The 23,779-nt window shown below is 37.0% G+C and overlaps 1 protein-coding gene across 1 annotated transcript in view; it reads right to left on the bottom strand.

The window, feature by feature from the left end:
* The window catches only part of CUNH20orf194 (chromosome unknown C20orf194 homolog), a 67,166-nt gene that overhangs the window by 38,835 nt on the left and 4,552 nt on the right, over nt 1–23,779 (bottom strand). The window contains exons 3-17 of the mRNA XM_026072756.1: nt 21,167–21,286; nt 20,192–20,316; nt 16,729–16,825; nt 15,612–15,718; nt 13,033–13,110; nt 10,470–10,568; nt 9,748–9,803; nt 8,530–8,665; nt 6,839–6,920; nt 5,361–5,397; nt 2,605–2,692; nt 2,123–2,199; nt 1,789–1,833; nt 1,252–1,297; nt 795–906 (exon numbers count right to left, since the gene is read on the bottom strand). Of these exons, the coding sequence (XP_025928541.1) occupies nt 795–906; nt 1,252–1,297; nt 1,789–1,833; nt 2,123–2,199; nt 2,605–2,692; nt 5,361–5,397; nt 6,839–6,920; nt 8,530–8,665; nt 9,748–9,803; nt 10,470–10,568; nt 13,033–13,110; nt 15,612–15,718; nt 16,729–16,825; nt 20,192–20,316; nt 21,167–21,286 (1,305 nt within the window). The remainder of the gene's footprint in view (nt 1–794; nt 907–1,251; nt 1,298–1,788; nt 1,834–2,122; nt 2,200–2,604; nt 2,693–5,360; nt 5,398–6,838; nt 6,921–8,529; nt 8,666–9,747; nt 9,804–10,469; nt 10,569–13,032; nt 13,111–15,611; nt 15,719–16,728; nt 16,826–20,191; nt 20,317–21,166; nt 21,287–23,779) is intronic.

Genomic DNA, 23,779 nt, shown 5'->3' with positions numbered 1-23,779 from the left:
GTCTTTGGTCTACCCTGCAACCTACCCCAAACCGGCAGTCCAAGACTTAGTTTTTGAGGTTGGACTGCAAAATTTAAACTAATATATATAATGTTAGTGTTTGAAGGTATGATAGGGGTCTTCCTTTGTTCTCTTGCCAACCAAAAACATTCCAACTCCCATGGTTAAAAACCCACAGCAACAGCCTATCTGGATACAAGAATTCATAAATACTGGATACAAGAATTCATAAATATTGTCCACACAACCTTAATAATGAAATTTCTTTGTCACATTTAAACAATCTGGAAAATATGCACTTGTTTAAAGTTCTGGAAATTATTCAGTATCCTGTACGTTAAATACAAGATTGTTCCAAAAGCAAGTATTTTAAAAGCCCTTTAAAAAAACCTAGTTTTTGTTTCATTTCTTCTAGATAAAATGCAACTGAAATTAAAATATAACACATGAAATGAGTGTCACAAAAGTGATGAACAAGTGTTGCTTCAGTTTCCTCATACAGTATAAAATATTCACTGAGACGGAAGGAAATTTGGGAAGGTTATTGAAATCTTACACTTCAACCTTTTGTGCATCAGCATTAGCCCAAAAATCCAAGTCCTTTAAGTGAGACTAGAGAAGCTCTCTTTATCTTGATTACTAGCAAGCTAAAACATTTAGGCCTTTTCATTAACCAAAAAGCTTAAAAACATAATGGTGATAGTAATAAAACATCCATTGGAAGCCCTTTCACTATTCCACCACAACAAATCTAACAGTCTAACAAAGTCAGTGTTTGAAATCAAAATAGTTACCTTTTTCTTTTACGTGTATCTGTGACGTTAGAAAGGATTCCGAAAAGACTACGGATCCCAAGCATCCTCTTCCTGTGAGCAAGTCTGGAATGTCGAATACTGTCATAGATGCCTAAAGCCATCACACAGGAAAGGAAGAGAAAGGAGAACTTGAAGTATTTCAAGTAAAGTTAAGATAGTAAGTATCAAACTTCCCAAAACAGTGCTTCTATGTTATTGCAGTAGAAAGTTTGAGACAATAACTGTATGTTAAGGTTTTCTTCCAAATTCTGCTACCCAATTTCACTTGTAAAACTCAGACTTATCTCAGTTTCAGCATCTTCTCCCAGAACCCCTCATCTATCCCCTCACATTTGTATTAATATACATACGGTGCTCAGYGTGCCCCATAAAAAAAGGTATGCAAGCTCTATTTTCTTATAAAATGAATAAGCAGAATACTGAACAGCTTACTTACCGTTTTAACCAAATTCAGGCTATCCTCATTATCTAATGGAGTAATTCTAGAACAATAATGATAATTAAATATTTAAAGACCAGGTCATTTTGAGTGACTTCATAACAGTCAAAAAAAGCTATTTCATTTTAAAATAAATTGTCATCAGTGTAGGCCATTTCAGTCAATTAGGCAGCATGTGGATTTAAAAAAAGCACAAGTTTGTGATGTCAACTAAGTTAAAAGCACTTTTTTTTAAATGGAAACTCTTAATGGGCTCATGCTGCTTCTACTCATTAACAGAGTTAATAAAAATGCTCTGCGCAGATGTTTTACTATTATTTTTAAACGTTACTAAGATTCTACAGATTCATAAAGATACAAATCCATTAAACTGTCTCATACACAAAAGCATGTAGTGCTTGCTCTTATACAAAATAATCAAATGCAATGGTTTTCCAGAAGCTCTGAGACAGCAAAATATAAACTCTTATTAAATTAGCACTTTTTATACAGTCAATAATGAGGGGAAAAAAAACGCAAGATGGTGATACAAACCTTCCATGATTATTCACAGCCTGAATGTGAAAAGAGATTTTGGAGCTGTAGAACAGAAATTGTACTGGTGAAAAAAGTGTTTTATACTTCTTTACATACAAAAACATGCAGTAATAGGTTTACAGCAAAGCAACAGCTTAAGTGTTTAAAACCAGGAAAAGAAAAATGAAATAATTATCCTGATTTTAAAATGTTTTAATGCATTATGAAAAGTCTTGGAATTCAACTGTCATGCAAGTTAAATTTAAAAATTAAGATTTTGCGTATTTTCTTTGCCAAAGAAGCCAATACATTGATACAATACATCAACTAAAAGTTATCTGAAAGTACATACCGTAATGCAGTTTTGAGTTGTGTTAAATGAAGGGTATCCAACACAGACATAAGCATCTGCTCTGCTACCTCCTTTGCCTGAAAAATGAAAAATCAAGAATAGAGTATCTTTTTCCATACTTAGAATTCCCAGCAACTAAAGGAGCACCCATCAGATAAGCAGAGACCATACACCAAACGATAACACACTGATGCACCAGGCTAAAGTTTGTTCTTTGGCTTCCCTCTAATTTTCCTTACTACAAGGTTTGGAAAATTCATGAGAGATGAGAAACAACTGTAAAGAGATAAGGCTAGGTATACTCTGAAATTTCACCCATTTAGCAGAATTCAGAGAGACTGGTTGGAGGCCACGGTATTAATTTCATCAATGTTATACAGTTATCCCAAATGTTTTACTTTTCATTTTGGTTTGCACGTAATCTTGTATTGCAAGCAGTCCAAATCAACAGTTACAGTGTACAGAATCAGCACTTCATTTACCTTGGATTCAGTGGAAGTTTTAGCATAGCACTCAATGCCAGCAAGCACAGCCTCTACAACAGCAGTATATATTTGCGACAACAGCATACTGAAGAGAAATACAAACACAACATTTACTAGACAGACAGAGTTTGGCCTCCTCCTCTTTTTAAAGGAGCAGTTTTATCTCTCATAACACAGAACTCCTTTATATGGAAGGGGTCCTTGTTCAAAAAAAGTGTATACATAGTTTCATACCTCTATTATACCAGTTTAAAAATTAATTAGAGCAAGTAAATTGCTCARATTAAACTGTACCTTGAAAAAATAAACTCATGGCACAAGTGTAACCCTGTTCTCATCGCAATCAGGAAAAAAATGTTTTATTGTTGACTTTCACTGGAACTGTCCTGAGGATCATAACCTAAATATTGAAACAGAAATAGAGTGCTAGCCGTATACTCTGTAAAAGCAAGACTAGAAAACAGATTGAACCAACTTCAGAGAATGTCTTGTTCTGAAGGATGCCAAGCAGAAAAAAATAACAAAACAAACTAGTCACCGCAACTTTTTGAGCACATCTRCATCTTAGCTTAATCCAATTCTCCTTTTAAAAGAGAACTGAAAGGATAGTACTGAAAGAGATGAAGATTAGGCAAAGTCAGAAGTGAGTTACAACTCCTGACGTATTTATAGCTCCAAAATTGTTCAAAAACCACCTCAGCCCGACTAAGCAGCCATAGTCTCTATCTTCCAGCTACATTGGAACAGAAAGATAAATAGATTGGCAGAATATTCCTACTTTCCCAGACTTTAACTCCTCTTGCTACTCCTCTGCAACTGCCAGATTTTGAGGGAGGGAAGGAGGAAAGGAGGGAAGGAGGGAAAAGGATATAGCGTTTAAGCCATATGCAAAGCATTTCTGAAGGATGCAAAAAAGCATCTGAAGCTCCCAAAGATGGCCCAACCTGGAGGAACCTCCAAATGCACCAATGCCCTTCTGGACAGACAACACCACAAACAATTCAAACAAACCCTATGCAGACCCTATTCTTCTAACTACATCTCTGATAACAGCAAGAGATTTTAAAAAAAAATCACCAAGCCTTCCTACTATTCTTTGGTTTTTGTTTTTGATCTATGTGATTTCATGAACACACACATTTCATTTATGCTTTCAATACACTCATTAAGAAACATGCAATTCACCCTAACTCCATAAAAGCTCCTATATTCACTCAAATTCCCATACATATTTGCAAGAGATCTCTCAATGGGCTGTGCTTTGCGTTAATGTTATAGCTTTCTAACTTCTTTCTGTTTTAAAATTGTAACAACTCAAAACATAGAACAGTATTTGTTAAAAAAAATAAAAAATAAAACGTTTAACCCAAGGATCCTCAAAGTCGCCCAGTCAAYTTGCAGTCAATTCTAGGCTGCAGTTCTACTTCCTAAATACAGCCAGATTTGGACTGAGTTATGTTTATGAAGTATCTTTCCACTTTTCATTTTCATTGAGAAACACTGGCAAATACTAATATAAAAAGAAGTTAAACAATCCCACTGCATACTGATTCCTAAATCTTGATGCCAGGTTTGCCAGGCAAGGTAATCTTTTTTCTAGTCCAACTAGATCAGCTGTTCCAATAGARGGACACTTTTGGGAAAAGGATATTCTGGTAAAAAATAGTCTCTCATTATCAACAGACCCTTGCTTTGCTTACAGCCTTTCTAGTCATCTTGGTTAGAACTCTATTTAGTACAAAGTCTTTTAAAATTAGGACAAAGAGATACTCCAGATGTTTGTGCAGAATGTATACATAAGCAAGATTACCCTCTGTCCAAGTTGTCTTTRTTATATAAAATGAAAATTCTGCTGCTCAGTCTAGTAACTTCACATTTATGCTTTGGAGTACCACAATTATCATAAGTCAACAGTACTTAGCATAAAAAGTCACCGCTACCAGTTCCTCTGACATATCTTTAACATTTCTCTAACCTGCCATGCAGGTTTGCAGGTAGCTTCTCAGCAGAAGCAACAAGAGGCTCCTGAAATTTTCCTAACTGAGCAAGGAGGACAAAATCTCTAAGAAAAGGTCTAGAGTTGTCATTGACTGAGACTGAGAGCAGCACCAAAGCAGATTACMTACCACATTCTTAAATGTGGACAAGTATCTAGGACACGCATAAAAGTGGACATCAACATGAGTAAACAAAGTGTTATTTTGTGAAGGTCAAAATGTGAAGAAGCTGCAYAGGTTACTAACAAGAAACTTCAGAAGTTGGTTTTTATCTCATCTTTAAAATAGTAAACTTTCTATGCCAGTTGGAGTGCTCCCTGCTGGCATTTTCACTAAAAATGGTAATTCTTATACATCGTTTAACTTAATGAAACTAGCATAAAAACTACTTTTACTTCTATCCATGGAACACACTCCCATTCAGTTACAGATACGTTCACCCTCAGTTTAGGGGCATTAAACATTTAAAAATGATTAACATGAGTGTTAAGATAAAAAAAAAGTTTCCCAAATTTTTTGGGCAAAGTCTACTAACATTTCCTTTCAAATGTCATTTTAAAGCTGAAGGGATGTCACTTTAAGTAACAATTTCCAGTTTGTTCATTAACATCCTTTGAAACCGTCTCACATTCACACTACTCCAAAGAAAAACGTTGCACTGCAAATGCTAACGGCTGCTGCTTGCTAAAAGGGCTTTTGGAGCTATTGCTACGAAGTTGAAAGGGTGAAGGGGTAAGGAAAAAGTTGGCAGCTTACACTTGCTCAGCTTTCTTGTGCACCTCATTGTCATTTCCTGCAAAAAAAAACCACAAACAAAAATGAAATCTGTTYGCTTTAGGCACTTCTGGAAGAGAGAAGAACAGAACTCTTCAGGCATAAAGTWTCTACTGCGCATCTTTGTGCTACTTACCAAAGATGCTGTTTATATTAACTTCAGCTTGTCTGTACATTTTTTATATATACATATACACACACACACACACAAAACAAAAACCCCACCTCTCAGACTGTAACTTGTATCAGTACAGCCAGTACATACTACGGCAAAGGTTTTAAGACCTGCATGCCACAAGAACAGCTACTATAGGTCAGATCCAAGATCTCCGTCACGCCGTATCCTATCTCCTGCAATGGCCTTTATCGGATGCCCAGGAAAATCATGACCAGCTAACACACGCTTCTAAGCTTCTGACCATATTCTCTTCAGATAGGTTCTGAACTGGACATAGTTTCAAAATACATAGTAACCTTAAGGAGACTGATTTCCAAAGACTTATGCAGCCATTTAAAATGGGTAATAAAACTGTTTTTAAAATCTTCACATGGTTTGTTTTTAGTAGGAAAGAGTGGAATTATAACACTCAATTTTCAACAGGAACAAGATGATAAAGGATAAAAATCACAAGTTTTCTCTACCCTAAACTGTTTTAAAAAAATGCAGTCTTTTGTTTTCTTTCTTTTTCTTTTTTTGACAACTATCACTTTGAATTACTAGGTTTCAGGGGTGTTCTTCCATGGACCTGTATGAACACAAACTCAAACGTGTATATGTTATTTGTAAAAGCCCTGTACTCCCAAGGTGCTCTTTACCTTCCTATTGCATTCTGATGCATATACACATCCACTTCTTGAAACTTCCTCTACGTTGTGTTTAGAGTGACCTCTGAAGGTCACCTGGTCCAACTGCACACTCAGAGCTAGCTTAATACTGTCACACTAAGAACTTCACAGGAAAAAGATYAATATTGTCATRTAATCATAGAATAATTTAGGTTGGAAGGGACCTCTGGAGGTCACCTAGTCCARCATCCTGCTCAAAGCAGGCCCAGCTAGATCAGGCTGCTCATGGGCTTGTCCAATACACTCTTGAATACCTCCGAAGACGAAAGCTCCACACCCCCCTGAGCAACCTTTTTCAGTATCTGACCACCTGCATAGTACTTTTTTTCCCCTAAAATATTGGGACAAATAAAAAAAAAATACAGGAATACTTTTGAATCATTCTTTGAGAATATCTGGCAGATTTTCACACAAGAAGGTAGGACGTGCCACAGAACAGTGTTCTGCCAAGATTTTATGTACTGCCTATGGAATTATGCAGTATCTAGCACTGAATAAACACTGCATGGCATAACACTCAAAGGAATCAAAACCACATTTTAATCAACACAATCTTAAATAAACAACAAGAAGAATTGCCTTAAATGACTGCTTGATATTCTTAATACACTTACCCAGGAAAGGAATGTGAGTGGTTCCAAAGAAATAGGTCCTTGAACAAGCCAGAGGTCCCTTTGGAGATACACACTGCACTACCTAGTTGTCAGTATTAATGAGAAACAAAAACATCTCAGTAAAAAAGAAAAAAAAGAAAAAGTGCAATAATTAACAATAAACTAAGTTTCCCCCTAAGTTTTCTAAAAACTGACATACTACAGGGAGTGCACAACACGGGACCAACTGGATTTTTAAAAAGTGACTTACGTTTTCAAAGGTATATTTCACTTTTGACTTGACCTGAATGGTTCAAAAGCTTTGGAAAGAAGATGAGCTCTGAACTGCGTAAGTGTTAAGAACATGTTTTCAATTTCGCATGTCAACTGCTCTTCTCAAGAAAAGGAAAGAGTGTCAGGTTCCCACAAGAATGCTCACACTTGATCTTATTTACTGTTTTCGAGACACTCCATTAAAACAATGGCACCTGTATCTCTAAAAAAAACATCTTTTTAAGAACAGTGTCAGAATCTGAGAACAACTGATGGGACAGGTACTGCACCAGAAAAAAATKTCACTTGAATTATGAAAGGTATCAAATGGACTTAACTGGAATTTTAAAAAGGGGAAAAAATTGGAAGTGTCTGCACAGAAATAGTGTTAGAGCAGAAAATGGAGGATGAGATTTCACTGGAATGCTAATATGATCCTTTTTTGGGCCTCTGACCCATGTAATGTGTCCATCCTCAAGGCAGCCGTGTATGAAATGTCATGACAAGATCACCAAAATCATTCCTTCAATCATACGTTCATTCCATGATGACCTGTATTCAACAAGCCACATCCATCTACTCAACAGAACAGACTTCTGACTCGCACAACTGACGGACACTCCCGCAGCCCATGGCGATCGGCTAGCAGGGAGAACTGCACAACGCAATCTGCACGCTACCTCTCCTCCTTCGCTGTGAGTTACCTTCTCGATGCACCCARCCCAGCCAGCCAGAGGATCTGAATTCCCTGGGGTCGCTTCCCCAGTTACGTCCCCTGCGCAGTAGGGCAACAAGCCATCGACCTCATGATATGTTTTAAAACCAAACTTTTACTTGAAAATGGAAACAAGTTAATCTCACAACTTTATCTTAACATTCTTTTGAGCACCAGAAGAATTTTCAGAGTTTCGTGAACTGTTTGGTTGCTGAAACACAGACACACGTGTATCCAAATTCCAAAATGCGTTGTATATTTACAAAGTCATTGTCAAAAAAGCGTCTTTTCTTTTTAAGAAACAACTCTCATTCAACTAAATTACATGTGTCATAGTTAATATATCATATACTACCATTAGGAAAATTCTCATGTTAGGGCTAGGTCAAGGGTCATCAGAAACATTTCCCCACACATTTAGAGCAGCAGAGTTGTTTAAAAAAAGCCTTTTCAAAATAGAATTAAAAAAAGTCATTCAGCAGCCCATGAATAAATATCCACTGTACGTTGAGAGAGAGAGAGAGAAAGAGAGAGAAAGAGAGACAGAGAAAGGAAAATTTTCCTTAAATTGACTGATTAGATGTTAAGATAACTATGGTTTTGTATGTTAAACATTGGGTATTTAACTCATGAAAAATAAGTGCTTTCTAGACACAAAAAAAAAATCTGAAGGAAATAACAATAAACTGCTTAAAAATATCAGATAATTATTTTAAAATCTCACCATATGCTTAGCAGTGCTTCCACCAAGGCCAGTGTTTCGAACCAGATGTCCTTCCGATGGAAAATTAAAGTTACCAGAGTTCAAGTTTTCTTTAGTTGAGTGGCTACCAAACAGAACAAAAGGCTGCCGGCTAGGGCTAAGGAAAAAAGAAACCATCAGCACCACGATACTAGAAGAAAACTTACAAATAACATAGGAAATTGAGGCTTTCAAGTCTGATGGAATACCTACTGAATTTTTCACTAAAAGAATACATCAAAAACAAAAAAAACCCAAATCCCCAAAACAGATGCAAAGACTGAAGCCACAGAAAACTTCATTGCATAGATCAAGTTCCACACTAAAAAAAATTTTTGAATTCACAAGATTCTAATTTCTTTTGTATACAACAACATATCTCAAAGCTATTTCTCAAATGATAAGCAGCAGACTGGATTGTAAGACCTTGCTATTAGAAGTGGGGTTTTGAGTTGTTTTGTTTTGTTTTTCTTTCTTTCTTTCTTTTTTTTTTTTTAAAGCAAATTGCCTTGAAGAGTTGAGTAGCTTAAAATTTCTCATTGTGGAAAACCCTGAAATAAGTAACTGGAATTAAGCAAAACTGTTTTGGTTTTTATTCTGGCTTTGGGCCCAAGATTCAACTGGCAAGGTCAAGGTTTTTCTTTTAATTAAGTGCAAGAAAGATAGGATGCTGAAAACAATAAAGGACACTGAACTTCACTGTATTTCCAAATAAATACTAATCTACAGAGACATTTAAGTAGCTAAGCAACCTTTATTTAGCTCAAAACAGCAGAATGCTTGCTTTTGCAACATATGACAACCAGCCTTCCCCTCTCACTTATGACTGTGCTGAAATAAAATAAAGGTGACTTGTATTCAGCAACTTAAGATCTTTTTTTAAACTGGTCTGCTTTTAAGCATTRATCTTGTGGGTACTGTGGCACACAAAAGTATATTGATTTCTTCAACTTTCATATTGGAATTGTTTTTGAGTAACATGAAAACATACAGCCAAGTTTTCAAACAGGGCTATCCTGTTTAATACATCCACGAGTTTATTTAAACATCTGAGCATGAATGCACAATATTGACAATTTCAAGCATATCAACATTATGTATGTAACGAAACCGCAGCATTCTTATGACATCAGAGATATGGAAATAACATATTGAGATACAAGCGAGATCACAATTTCACAGTGAGATGATGAGTAATACCTGTTATCTGTTATATGGCTCGAAATCATCCCATGACTGAAATAACTTCTGAAAGGCTGTGAAGAAGAAAAACACATTCWGATTAACAAGTACATGAAAGGACAGTGCGAGATATCACTGTCATTAAGAACAAGCCTGAAAACTCCTCAGCRCTCAAAACTATTCCCAACCTCCAGAAAAAACCTCAAACACCATTAGTCTCACATTTGCTTGAAAACAGACAGCAGCTACCCCCCMAAAAACCTATAAGCAGATGCACTGTACTATTTTTACCCTATTCTATATATTATCACTGATAATGTTTGAAACTTGACATGGGCAACCTCAGCTTGTCAGGAAATGCACACGCAGAAGCTCCCACCAAAATGAGATTAGATCCACCTACAAATAGGGATTTCTTGTGCACACATGAAACAACTAAATTTCATTATCAGTGAACAAACAGTCAACCTTGAGTTACAAAGTTGTCACACCACACAGTAAGTAAGGTGAGTTGTCAACTTTTAAAAAAACAAGCTTAAAATTAGGATTCTACTCCTCAAACGTGAAAGGAGAGATGGGATACGGAGTGGGACAAAAATGCTGAATACTTATTACTATTATTAGTATTTTACTATTATAAGTATAATTGATACTTATATCCTACTATTACTTATGCTGGATATTTATTACTACTTCTGCAAGGACACTGGCATTTCAAAGACCTTCTCAAGTAAACATACCTCCCCCGCCTGAGATTCTGATAGCTCCAGAATGAAAGGAATTTCAGTATCAAAATTAGCAAAAAAGCTGGTCCACTGGTGTTCAAAAGTCATTAAATCCTGGAAGAAAAATATTCAATGTGTATTCATTACAGCACGCATGATACCAGAAGAGGAAGTCACAGCCGTGTTATTAAATGAACTCAAGTTATATTAGAACAACATAGCTTATATTCCACTACGCAGTGTAAAGCACAACCTGACCACTGAGACAGTAAGAAAGTGAACAAAGGTAAATATCTTCTAAAAGTTAAGGTCTTCCAGGGGGAAGGGGCTGAGGGTATTTTGTTTGGGGTCTTTTTGTTTGTTTGTTTGTTTTTCCAGGAGAGGAGGCAGGAAAAGGGACAGAGCCTTCCATCCACTAACTGCTTTTAATCTAAGAGTACACTGTTTTGAGATCATTCATAACTTGGACCTCACATTTCCAATAAGACTTTCAAAATGAGCACATGGATAGATTTAATTTTTGTTTTTAAATCTGTACATGGTTCTGAAGTAGATTTAATAAATGAGCTTAGGGATGGAAGATGAGGAACAGGGTGGGGAGTTTGGGAAGCTCATGGTGTTCAACTGGCAAACAGGCATTTCTTCACCTGCATTTGTTAAAAAAAAAGATACATGTATTTTAAAAAAAAAAAAAAAAAAAAAAAAAAAAAAAAAAAAAAAAAAAAAAAAAATAAAAAAAAAAAAAAAAAAGCAGAGAAGCAAAAACAAAAGAGCTTGTCATGCTGATAAAGCAGGAACCTTACAGAACTACAAAATTTTAAAATGCTCGCCAGATTAATTTCACTGCTTGTCACATATTAATTTCGAAGGAGAGAGACATCCTGATTTTAGGAAGTGTTTTTCAAACACATAACAAGCAAACCGGAATTATAATTCTAGCAGTTGCATGAATATTATACAGTATTTCTTTTCAACCACTTCATTAATGTAGTAATGAATGAAATGTAGACGGTGAATCCTGATGAAATCTCGCAAGCCTTCTAAAATAATAATAAAGGCTATATTAGTGGTTTAAAATTAAGGTTTACATTTAGGGGGAGAAGCTATCATTGCAGAACATTCCAGCCTCAAATATGTTTTTCATAGAAACTAAGAGCTAAAGCATTTTTGTCAGCTTATTTGGAACATGCCCATATTGTACAGAACATTAATTCTTTCAAATCCCAAGTAGAGTTAGAATCAGAATTTCCTGACAGCAAAGYTGCATTAACCAAAAAAGAAAAAAAATATATGAACGCATATCTGAACTTCAAATGCTCTTAAAGTACACCCAACTATATCCTTACTGGGAAAATGAATCATTTTTAAAATTACCAATTTCTGTGAAGTGAGTAGTATGAAAACCCCATCCATTATTGTTAACCTTTTTCAGAAAATCTGAAGTCAATTTAACAACTTTCACCCTCAAGAAAACCTTTAAAATAGTAGAAATAAGTCTGCTACAGAGTAGATGTATCAGGTACAAAAAAATAATCCCGAACATCTATCTGTACTYCAAACTGAATCCTTAACGTAACATTTCCCCCACTTCCACGGGAAAGGAGTAAAAGAAGTATCTTGCAGCRTGACTATTAGACTGACAGCCGTATAAAGTTTGATGTTTTTCAAATCATCTGTATTAAACAACATGATTTTTAAATTTTCATTAAGCAGTAGTTACAACAACCCAATAGGCTGGAAACCCACCCATATTTTATTAATAAAGGATACTTCCTGATGACCTTGCTACATTTTAGAAGCCTATTTTGCTGCTAAGCTAGAAAACTGAAGAAAAAGCTACAACCATTACTCCTGAATACCTGAACTACATTTAGACAAGGGATAGCCACCAATGCAAAAATTTGTCCGAAACCAGTTCAGGTTGAAACAACTTCTTGTTTTGAAGAACTGAAGAAATACAAGGAATTAGAAGGAGCAGGCAGAAATTACATGAGTTCTCAAAACTGAATTTAGAGACAAATAACCTCTACTAATATACACATATTCCTTTCGTTTCTAGCATCGAGATCAAACCCCTCATTACAACAAGGGAATACTCAACAGTGCATGTTTGCATTTCACGAAGCATCAGTGCTGCCACTGTGTGTCACTGTTATCCACTTAAACTAGCTCATGGAAGCGTTTTCTCCTGGAATAATGGTTGTATGTTAAAGTGGATTTTTTTCCCCTTACCACAAGGGAGGACTGAAACACACAAACATTCCCAACGTTTTATATTCTGTACACAGTCCTATGGCGTAAAGAATATCCACACCATCTTTTAGGAGAATTTTAGCCATTTTAAGGAATTATAAGAATTTTACAGAATCCAAGACAAGCTATTTTGTTGTTCTACAGAAGTTGTGCAGACTTTGTGGATGGGGTCAGGAAAGGAAAGAGACCCTGCAAGATCCTGCAGTCCACAGTGTACAGATTAAGTCTGCAAACACTCTTTAAAAAAAAAAAAAAAAACAACAATTTTGCTCAGCAGACATGCAAACGGACCAGTAGTTGGCCCAGCAGATTTCACCCACATTACCTCAAAGAGCAAGTCCTCCAGGGAAACAGGATCCATTTTGCTGTATGTTTTCCACAGATCAACGCTGACATCCATTAACTGAAAAATATTTTAAACGTATTTCCGTGAAAAATGCCACAAAGAATGCCACAGGTACAGGTTTGCGTTGCACTGAAACGGACTAGCAGCATACCTGAGAGTCCTCCTTAGCTCTGGGAAGCCTGAAGTATTTTTACAGTACCGGTTACAAAAGAATCGACCAAATCTGATGCAAATGTTATGGACACTGGAGAGACTCATCAGCTCAAGTGACAGTTTAAAGTACATGTAAAGTTTTGTTTGCATCTTTCAAACAAATCATTTCCCCAAAAGCTTCTCAAAATTGAATATAATTAATAAAAGCCAAGAAAGACATCAGCTGGTGCAGCCAGAAGGGAAAGATTAAGTTTCCCAAGAAAGGGATTCCAAGGTTACTAGTCCTACACGCTAGTCAATTCTTACAGTAAGCGTAATGTAAATTTAAGCAATACTAGACTAACTTAGCAAGCAGCATTACTTTTTTTCAAGATGCCTGTGAAGACTATTCAAGAATGTATTCTTAAGGGACACTCGTATCCAAGTAACTTCTGCATTTACAGGGTTGCCCCAACCAATTAATTCAAATTGCATCACTGACTGGAATTTGCTTAAACCACTTTTTTTACACAGTTATTCCAACTACTTGTATGATGAGATGAGGCAATAAAGATTTCCAGGACATGGCTTCTCTTCAACTATTGATACAGCAAATTCTCTGGATTATAGCATCTTGACCAACTGTGACTTCATATAATGTTTGCTCTACCGCAAAACACAGGAAACAGTTCTTAGCTGCTACATTTTTGTAGAAGACAGGAAGTACCCTTAGAACAGCAAAAATAAAATTTGTAATTTATCATCAGATTATTTTGAACTCTAGGAACATGGAATGCATAGCAGTGGGAAGGTAAGTCTGAAGAGCTAAAAACACATTAGGAACACTCCCTTTTACTAATCATAACAGTATTAATTTTTAGATCCTTTACAGCAATCCCAACCATACTTAAAAAAAAGAGATCAGTTTTTCCCCCCCATCTGTGATATAGAGCAGCTGCTTAACAGATAATCATGCATAAGCAGTTACACAAAAAGTTAAGAATGCCACTTCCCACTTGAAATCCCCTTATGATTTTAAGGGGGAAGAAAGCAAGAGCTCAAGCTGGAACTTGGCTGAAATGTGTGAGTTAACACACACACACTCTGAAAAAACAGATTCCTAAGAACCTGCATCGCTCCTTTTTAAGGCTGCARGAGTGCCATGAGGGCAGTACTGCCCTTCGCAATGAAACGGAAGGGGCTCTGCCTTTACCAAGGTATCACTACACATAGCAACTGCGGATTTTCCCAAAGCTTCCACAGAATCATGAAGCAAATCRTGCTAGGGTTACACTTAAGTCCCAAACAGCTCCCACTAAATTCATGCAAATTTTCATTGACTAATTTCAGACCACTGGGAAGAGCTACTTATACCTAGTCAGACCTCCACAAGAATATTTACCTATTTAGGCTTTGTATCTAATGATTTTGACACGTTCAGACAACAATACTACTACMGTACTGGTAATGAAATGAAGAAATAAAGCACAGAGAAAGATTTCAGGGGGAAGAGTACAGAGCTCAGGAAGAGACAGGAACACTAACTCACAGAGGAGTTCTGAGCAAGTGTGCAAGTATTGCATGTGATGAAACTCTTTAAAAAATGGCAATATTAATTTCTTGCTTTTGTTTGAATTCTGACAATCAAAAAAGAACATTCCAGCTGTAAAAATGGAGGAGTGACAAAAAGAACAGGACATCTGCATTTCTGTGGCAGAGGTCCCAGAAAATGAAATGAAAGAAACTTCAAATACTTAAACATGCAGCTTTCCTCTGAAGATGCTGTTACAGTATACTTAATAAATAGGAAAACCAAATGGTGCAAGTTGCCCACAGTGGAACAGCAAATCCTTGTTAGAATTAGAAGCATCATCCAAAATCTTGACTATTACCCTATTTAGCAGGCCATAATGACCCAAGAATATATAATGCGTGAGAGAAAACCAGATACATTTGTTGTGGCAGAAACAATGACCCAAAAATACAGTCACTTAGTTTATTTTAAAGCATCTGTRACTAAACAGCTTCTCTTACACCGCTCTTGAAGTTCTATCACCATCTAGCAGACCTAGAGTTTTTCTGTTATTGGCAGAGGAGGTTCTAAGTCTAGAAGATGAGGAAAAATGTTCTAAATCACGGCAGGGAGGTGCTGGGAGGGGGAGAAGAACTGTCGATCCAGGACAGAATGTTGCATAGCCCATTCCAGTCTCTCAGCGAGTGTGTGGTATCTATCTCCATCCTTGGACATTCAAAACTCAGCTTGACAAGGTCCTGAGCAACTTGATGTAACTTAGAAGTTGGCCCTCCTTCAAGCAGTGGGTTGGGACTAGATGATCTCAACAGGTACTTTCCAATCTAAATTATTCCATGACACTATTTCTGCTTAAGAATGGAAAGGAAAGAAAATGGAAAACATAACTACTTACTTCATATTTCATTGTAAAGAAGCCATCACCCCCAATTCCTTCAAGTGCAAAAGCCTGCACTATTGGCCACTTTTCAACAATGAACATATCAAATATCTGTAGATGACCTGCAAAAGACAGATTCCACAGATCTAAAACACTGATAGTTTATTAACTTTCTATGAGATGTTACAGTTGCTCTGAGATTCTAATAAAGGACCTCGATTATTCTTTTTGTTCATACAATTTAAGATCTTTAACTGAAGAATAGATTTTGGTGAAGAAGGTAGTATTTGAAGAATCGTTTCTTTCTCCACCTCAAACTTTGTCCCTTTTTTTTCAGCTATCAGCCTAGAAAAAGATACTCCTTCTCCTTGCAAATTAATGATTTTCCAGGCAATTAGGGCATACCACTTCTTCCCTCAAGAGAAGCAATTAAAAAAGTTTCCAGATTCTAAGCTCATAGCTAAGCTATGAGAGTACATGTGGAGCTGGTGAGAAACCAAAGCTAACTGAATTAGCTTGGTTTGAACTTGCGTAGTTCAAAACAAACAAAACAAAACAAAACAAAAAAAATCACTTTTTTTTAAATTTGTATTTCACCTGCTATGGCTCAAAAACCCAAGCATGTTAGACAGCAAAGCACTGCATGCACTGCTTTTGCATTATTCACTGCTTGGATACCACAAAGTACACTTTACTAAACAATATAAGATTACATTGTTCAGACTGCAAGGCTGGCTACAGATCATAACAGGAAGTCATGCAGTCCAGTCTTTTCAGYGCTAAAAAAGGAAACTTGCATAACAAAATGTTTATTCTTTCCCTACATAAAGAAGTATTTATCCGAAGCTCCCATCTGAACAGAGAACTTCTGTACGTAGTAGAACACACTTCTCGGAATGCAAATTATTTCTTTGCCTCATGCTATGAGCGTTCACTCTTTAGATGAAGTCTAACAGCTTACATTTTTCAAAAAGAAACACAACTCTTAAGTTAAAAACAAAASAAAAYAAAAAAACACCAATGGCATATTAATCGTGATTGCTTACCAAAGACAAGGAAGTCTTCATTCACTGAACTACATGAATCGCATGCTGCAAAATGCTTACGCTAAGCATAAAACAAGCTAACCCACCTTKGCAGCTGTATGGAATACCAATTCGACTACAGTCTCGAACCATGTCTACAAAGCTGGAAATTTTGAATTCCTCAGCAGCTTCTTCATCTTCATACTGGAAAGAGTCATTTAAAAATAAAATTTCACTAAGCATACCTAATTTGATTGTTAGTTTTATCCTAAAGAGCACTTTTATAGTATAGTTTTAACTCAATGGCACATGCCACTTTTTATAATCCACTAACTTATTACCTACAGCTCCCAGAAGTCAAAGAGCCTCTTTAGCCTCTGTATTTTGGAAATTCTGGCATGGCAGGAATGTATTCAAGCCAACTGAGACAGTTTTTTAAACCAAAGTTCATAAGAAGTGTTATATAAAAGCATAAATACATACTTTATTTTCAGTTTTCCGTGAAGTCTTTAAACATCACCTACCAGATTCTGGGCAGTCTTTAGACGACTAAAAATGTTTTGAGAATACCAACTGATGTGTCACAGAAAACTGCCACTGAGGAAAATCCTATTTCAAGTCACTTGCTTTTTGGAGCAAGATCAGAGGGCAGCAGTGTTTTATTTCCTTTTTTTTGATGTACACTGCTCTGAACTGAACAATATTGAGATAAATTAAATGACTATGAACTTTATTTGTATAAAGATCATCCAAGCTTCGGGGTACACCCAACAAATTTATGCTGGAACAAGTTACTTTAAGAGAAGCCTGAATTCAACATGCAGCCCAAGTTACTACCATGATGTTTTCTTTCTCCAGGCCTGGCAAGCCAGATCAAAGTTTCAGTTCAAAGCCAATCTCCAACAACTGCCAGTTCCTCAAGAGGTAAAATACCATCAGAATAAAAACTTATTTTTCAGCAAGATGGTAGAAGCTTGCTCACTAAATATCTGCTATTACAGGTATAAATAGGGCCCATTCCGTAAAAGCTACAGAGCTATGACGGCCAGAAATATTACACAGTACGCAACAAAATCTTTTATTTTATATTATTTGGCCATTGTGAAAATAGACATTCTTCAATAACAGCTTCAGTATCAGTAATAGCCCTCCACTAATTAGGATTTTTACTTAAACTCCCATGGCCCAGTTAAAGCTAAATAGGAAGGAAGGAAAGAAGGGCAGGCGATAGTATTTTTCCAAGATTCATAAAGAGATACACAGAGACAGATATGGCATTGCTTTGTTCATTTCTAAACCTCTGAGCTTTTTTTGTTTCAATTGTATAAATGCAAATATAACTTAGTTCTATCCCTAAAAAGATCCTCTGCTAAAAAATACTACAAACAATCTTCCTTTAAGCAGGATGCATCTAAAGGCTGACACAGCAATGTTTTATTGATTCTGTGTCATAAGTAATCTAGGAAATYGGCAATTTCTATACATTAGAAATGTGACACAAAGTGCATCRCTCAGCTGACATTCACATGAAGCRGTAATTAAGCAAACATTTTATTTGCAGCACCAGAAATCTCAAGATTTTCTATTCATTTCCCTCTGCAGTTTCCAGACATAGCAATACATTTGGTTTACCTTTCTAGTTGCACCATTAGTTCAAGCCAGCACTGTGTGATTAAGTTATTACTTACCCCAATAGACTACACAAAAGCCCATAAGCAGATGCAGTTTAAAATTCAAAAGCTTAAACAGACTTATAACTACTTATTGCAGTAGTGCTAGCAAGGGCAGTTTAAAAACGACTCCATTCTTGATTCCAAAACGTGTGGGTTTAACCACCTCCAGGATGTGCTGCAAGATCTGCTCTTTACAGTAAGTTTTTAGTGACAGAAAAGCCTTATGAGGGCAGTCTTTAGATTTTGCTGTAGGATTTACATCCTTTGGGCAAACAAAGATTATGAAAAAAATATAGGCTGGGGACAGACTGGCTGGGGAGCAGCTCTACAGAAAAGGACCAGGAGAATCTTAGTGGACAGCAAGTTGAATGTGAGCCAGCAGCACCCTAGCAGCAAAGAAGGCTAGTAGCATCCTGGGTAGCCACTCTCCAACACCTACAAAAAGGTCATCAAGAGGACAAAACCATGCTCTTCAGCGTTGCGTGGTGGCAGGGTGGAAGACAGTGAGCATGATTCAAAACAAGAGAGGTTCAGATTGGATAAAAGGAAACACTTTCACCATGACTTCAGTCAAGCAAAGGAACTGTTGCCCAAAGAGGTTGTCTAGTCACCATCCTTGGAGGTTTTCAAGACCCAACTGGATAAAGCCTCGTGTAACCTGGTCTGATCTCATAGCTGACCCTGCCTTACTTAGGAGGTTGGACAAGATGATCTCTAGAGGTCCCTTCTAGCCTGAATTATTCTATAATTTGGTGATATAAACACACCACCAATCTGTCATAATTCCCATCATTTTCAAGCTGGAAAGAGGGTACAGCCAACTCGAGGGGAAAAGGCCGCTCTCCCTGCCCTCCCCATTCACTCTTTCACCAGTTTCACCCATTCACAACATAGCTTTCTAACTCACTCCCTTCCGATTTCAGTATCATTCTAATTTAGGAAAGGAACTACACAGAACTTAACGGGGGAAAAAAAGCTTGCCTTAAGGGGATTAAGGAAGAATCATCTCCAGTCTCAGCTGGATTAAAAAGGTTCTTAACCTGCACCTAGATGGGCACAAGCACTACTTGTGGAGTAGCATGTGGTTGGCCATAGCATGCTGCCCCATAACACTGCAAACATACAGAGAAACAGAGGTCACGGCAGCTGAACAACTAGTTGCCGACCAGCTTCTTCATCTACGTTATCCAGAGCACAAAGAATCAGGACCAGAGTGTAGAAAACAGTCATTTTTATTCCAACTCCTCTAGCGTTATCCTACTATGCTAAATTTAGTTCTTCAGAAATACCCTCACTTTTAAATGCAAGACAAATTCATATCTAGTAATTATAGTCCAATGAAAATAAATGATAGAACTCAGCTTTTTTCCCTTACTGAGATTAACAGCTTTCGAAAGGAAGAGTTGAAAGTTAAAAAGAAAATACATGACAAAGTCTATTGTTTTTAAATGATTTACTAAGCCCATCTTTTCTAAACTTCTAAAACTATAGGCATACAACACATTAACACACTACTTTGGTAACAAATAAGACTATCATTGGAAAATTCAGTGTTAACTATGGTACTTGATTCAAATTGTACTTTTCTCACATCCCATATGTTTTTTCCTCATTAAAAGATCATTGACTCAAGTGAAAACAAAAGCAATTAGTGGGGGGAAAAGCATTTGTCTTCATGCTCCATCAAATACAAACTATTAGAAATGTATTCTTTGTGCACACGTTAAGAAAATGATTAATACCCCTAAGGAGAAGCACATCACTCCCAACAGAATCTGAAGGGGGGGGGGGGGGGGCGAGACTTCTAGAAGTGTTAAGAAAAAATCACTTCGAGGATCAGTTCATTAGCAAGATATTACAGACATGCAGTTCTCATGTGCATTCATTTTCCACATACCTCGTTTTCAGTTAGACAGTGAAAATGCAAGTTCCTCCAGTATGCCACATATGGCAAAAGATGATTGTAATTCACAGGGTTACAGTATAGATGAACACTGTCGGGTTTTATTAATATGATGATATCTGCAACAAGCAGAACAGATTTTATTCCTGCATCAAGAATGCACACACAGAAGACTTATACAAGCACAAAAGCCACAGGAACAGGATACAATACACTTTTCCTATAACATATACCACTTTTTTTGTTTCTTTTTTTTTTCTTTTTAATAAAAAAGTTGGCAGCCATATACAGTTCCAAGTACAACAGTACTTTTTACTGTTCAAAACAATTGTGGGTTTATTATAAAGTCTTACTCAGATCTTGCATCAGCCTGTGCTTTGAAAAGCCAAGGCTGTCAGCAATGAGCACTTACAGAGCACTTACAAAAACGTTAACTGTATTTGCCCTTGCCTGACATTACATCAAGAGCTTGTTCCTATTAAAAACTACCATAACAGCACATCCCATGTAAAAATAGGATAGATAGTCAAAGTTTTATGCAAATAAGGGAATAATCTATGACCTTGATAACTGGCCACCTTTCAAATATAAAAATGAGGTTTTTTTTTTTTTTTTTTTACTTTGGCAAATTATCTCAAGTATTCTAGAACTCCACGTTTAATCATACAATAATTGATTACAGGTATATATATAATATGACTGAACTAGGATTTCTACTAATGGGATCTATTTTTCTATATTTTCTCTAAATATTTCTCTATAGTTAGAACATTTAAGGGAATTTAGTGGGGGGAAGTAAAAAAAAAATAGTTTTCCTTTTTTTAATCAGTTTATCAGCTGTATATTCACAATTAGGAGATTTACTGACTTCTTGTTTTTTAATTCACTGATAACTGTGCCCCTTCTGCTGACTCACCCTCCCTCCAGAAAAGCTGAGAAATACATGAAAAAGCTCATCACGTTACTCACCATCAAGAACTTCTTCCGGAAACCCAGTTCGCTCAAAGTCATTGTTGCTCTGGTTATACAAGCCGAAAAGCAGATAGTTTGCCAGTTCCCTGCAACCTTCGTTGTATCGACTATCAATTCCTGCAAAAGCAAACGGTTTGTGAAATGCGTGTCCTAACACAGTACTCCTGAAAACCTTGTCTTCTTCCCTAATAAGAAGAAAACTGTTCAGATAGGAGTATTAACTGAATTTCTCATATAGTCAGTGAACGCTTACTCCAACATACTGGGAAGACAGGAGAGGGAAAAGAGAGTTTTTGCAATTCATTGYTACATGCTGACATTTCACTCTTGACCTAAATCCACAGGCACTGCTTAAAAATAAAATTTAGCTTTCTGCAGTGTTCTTAAGTAACAGAAGTTCAATTTTACCTAGCAATCCAAACCTAAACATGTCTGTATGCAGCGTTCATTCTAATGAATATGTTCTTGATTGAGGCTTCCTAATAAACTAATCCTGTGACCTAAATCTCCTGCTTTAGAATACATGATTAAACATTATCTTATAAGTAGTATAGTGCAATCCCTGAGTAACCAGAAAGCCAGCGCAGACTTCTAACAAATTAACAAAAGATATTCTGACAAACATGGCATATGAAAGGCTTCCAAGGAAAGCTTTTTGTGTTCACTGGAAAAAATAAAAAAAACCCTGAAGATCCAGAGCAAGGGGAGATAAAAGAAAGATAAAATAAAGGGGGAAAAAWAAGGGGGAAAAAAAGAAACAGCCCACAGATTTAGGAAATGCTTTCATCTTTCTGCAAGACTGTCAATACACACAGACATAATTCCTAACACTTAATTCAAATGTAATAGATCAAGTTCTCTCCACAATTAGAACTATGTAAGAAACTGCATCCCTCACGTGCACACGACAGCAGTCACCAGTCTTGACCGTGCTACAAAATTTCTCATAAGCATTAACATCAAGTTCTCCTACCAAGTTATATAAGGATACAATTGTGTGGCTGCCAAAAAAAAAAGATTTGTTAACGTTCTCCAAGTGAGAGATCAGTGCAACAGTATGTCATAGCACAGCCTGCACATCTGGGTTTCAGGAGTTGCATCAGAAACCAAACTGCTTAGGAGTCACTTCAACACATCCAAAACTGGAACAAATCATAAGCTCTTCCAACTATATCCCCTTTTTAAGCTACGCTTCAGCTTTAAAGCGCTAACGTTGTGTTTGCATCCAACTACTGAATCCCGTATCTTACTAACCACCCTTGTTTGCATAATAATTGGTCTTCAGATAACACATGTTCCAAGGTATCAAGTGCTTGGCCTAAACCTGCAGAGGAGACAAACTGAATCCATTGCCTCGATCTACTAAGACTCGCAGCGCCTACCGCCTTGTCTTTAGATTGGGCTGAAGCTACAGTAGTTTTGTAATTCTGTTCCCCCTGCAGGGCTTTACGATTACAAGCACCGATAATGCACACTGCTAAGCTGCATTCCTTGAACTGTGTTGGGGCCAGGGGAAACTGCGTAATACCTACCCTATTTTTCTCACTCCCTCAAAAAAAAAATCTTTCCTGCCAAGATCCTGAAATCCCCATTCYGCTGCTACCTAGCTTCAGCTTCTAGCACTGTTCTCCTGTTTACGTACGCTTCGTCAGAGCACGCTTTTCTTAAATACAAGCCACAGTTCTCTTTCAGAAGGCATCTGTCACAGAACATACGCGAAATCTCATTCCCGGCCACTCATTTTCTGCCTTCTGCTACAGTGATCTGCCTTTGCTATACCTATTGCCTGCAGCCTCCCAAAAGCAGATGTGCCAGCACAGTCTGGAACGCAACAGGACTCCATACACTGATCTTGSTACCAAAGCTCCCTCCCTGTCTCAAGGCAGGACTTCAGTTACAGCCAAATGCAGAGACTTGATTTTTCCAGAAAGCAGCCATCCCATTTAAATATCATCAGCTGCGGCATTTTGAAAGGTAGCGCACACAATGTCCTTACCTGCCTTGTTTACTGCTCACTTGCCTAACTGAAGCAGCTTTTGAAGGTGATCAGATAAATACCCATTCTAGTGCAATGCAGGAGTCAGGACAGTCCCTTTTGGTGACAGCAAGCTGTTAGATCAGTTGTTCTTTAAGAGCTCATTCTTAGGCTTTACTAATGTTTCACGAGCAAACATCATCTATCAACTCAAATGTTAATCTAACAAGACACCCTCAACGATAGTCCAAACAGCACGGATGAAAGTGGCTATCTCACTACATTTGCATTTTTTCCTATCAGGCTCATTGCTAAGGACTCCAAGGTCCAGAAAGCCAAGGCAGCACGCTCAGGGACAGGCTAACAGAATAACACGTAGTGAAGCAGGATAAAAAAAAAAAGGACAGAGGAACAAAAAGACCGGAAGATCAGAAGACAAATGAGAAACTATTCTTATAAAAAATTAAGATGTAGCCATCACTGGAAGAGTTTGAGAGCAAGTATCCAGGTGCATCAGCTCTTCTTCAGACTTGAAACAGAAAAGATCTTCAAAGACAAATACCAAACCTCTGCTTTTTCAGTTAAACTAACTGGAAAAAAAAAGAAAAGAAAAGAAAGGTAGTTGATACTTTCAA

The sequence above is a fragment of the Apteryx rowi genome, unplaced genomic scaffold (genome assembly GCF_003343035.1).
Source record: "Apteryx rowi isolate R43461 unplaced genomic scaffold, aptRow1 scaffold_35, whole genome shotgun sequence".
NCBI lineage: Eukaryota > Metazoa > Chordata > Aves > Apterygiformes > Apterygidae > Apteryx > Apteryx rowi.
This window is presented reverse-complemented; position numbering and strand designations above follow the sequence as displayed.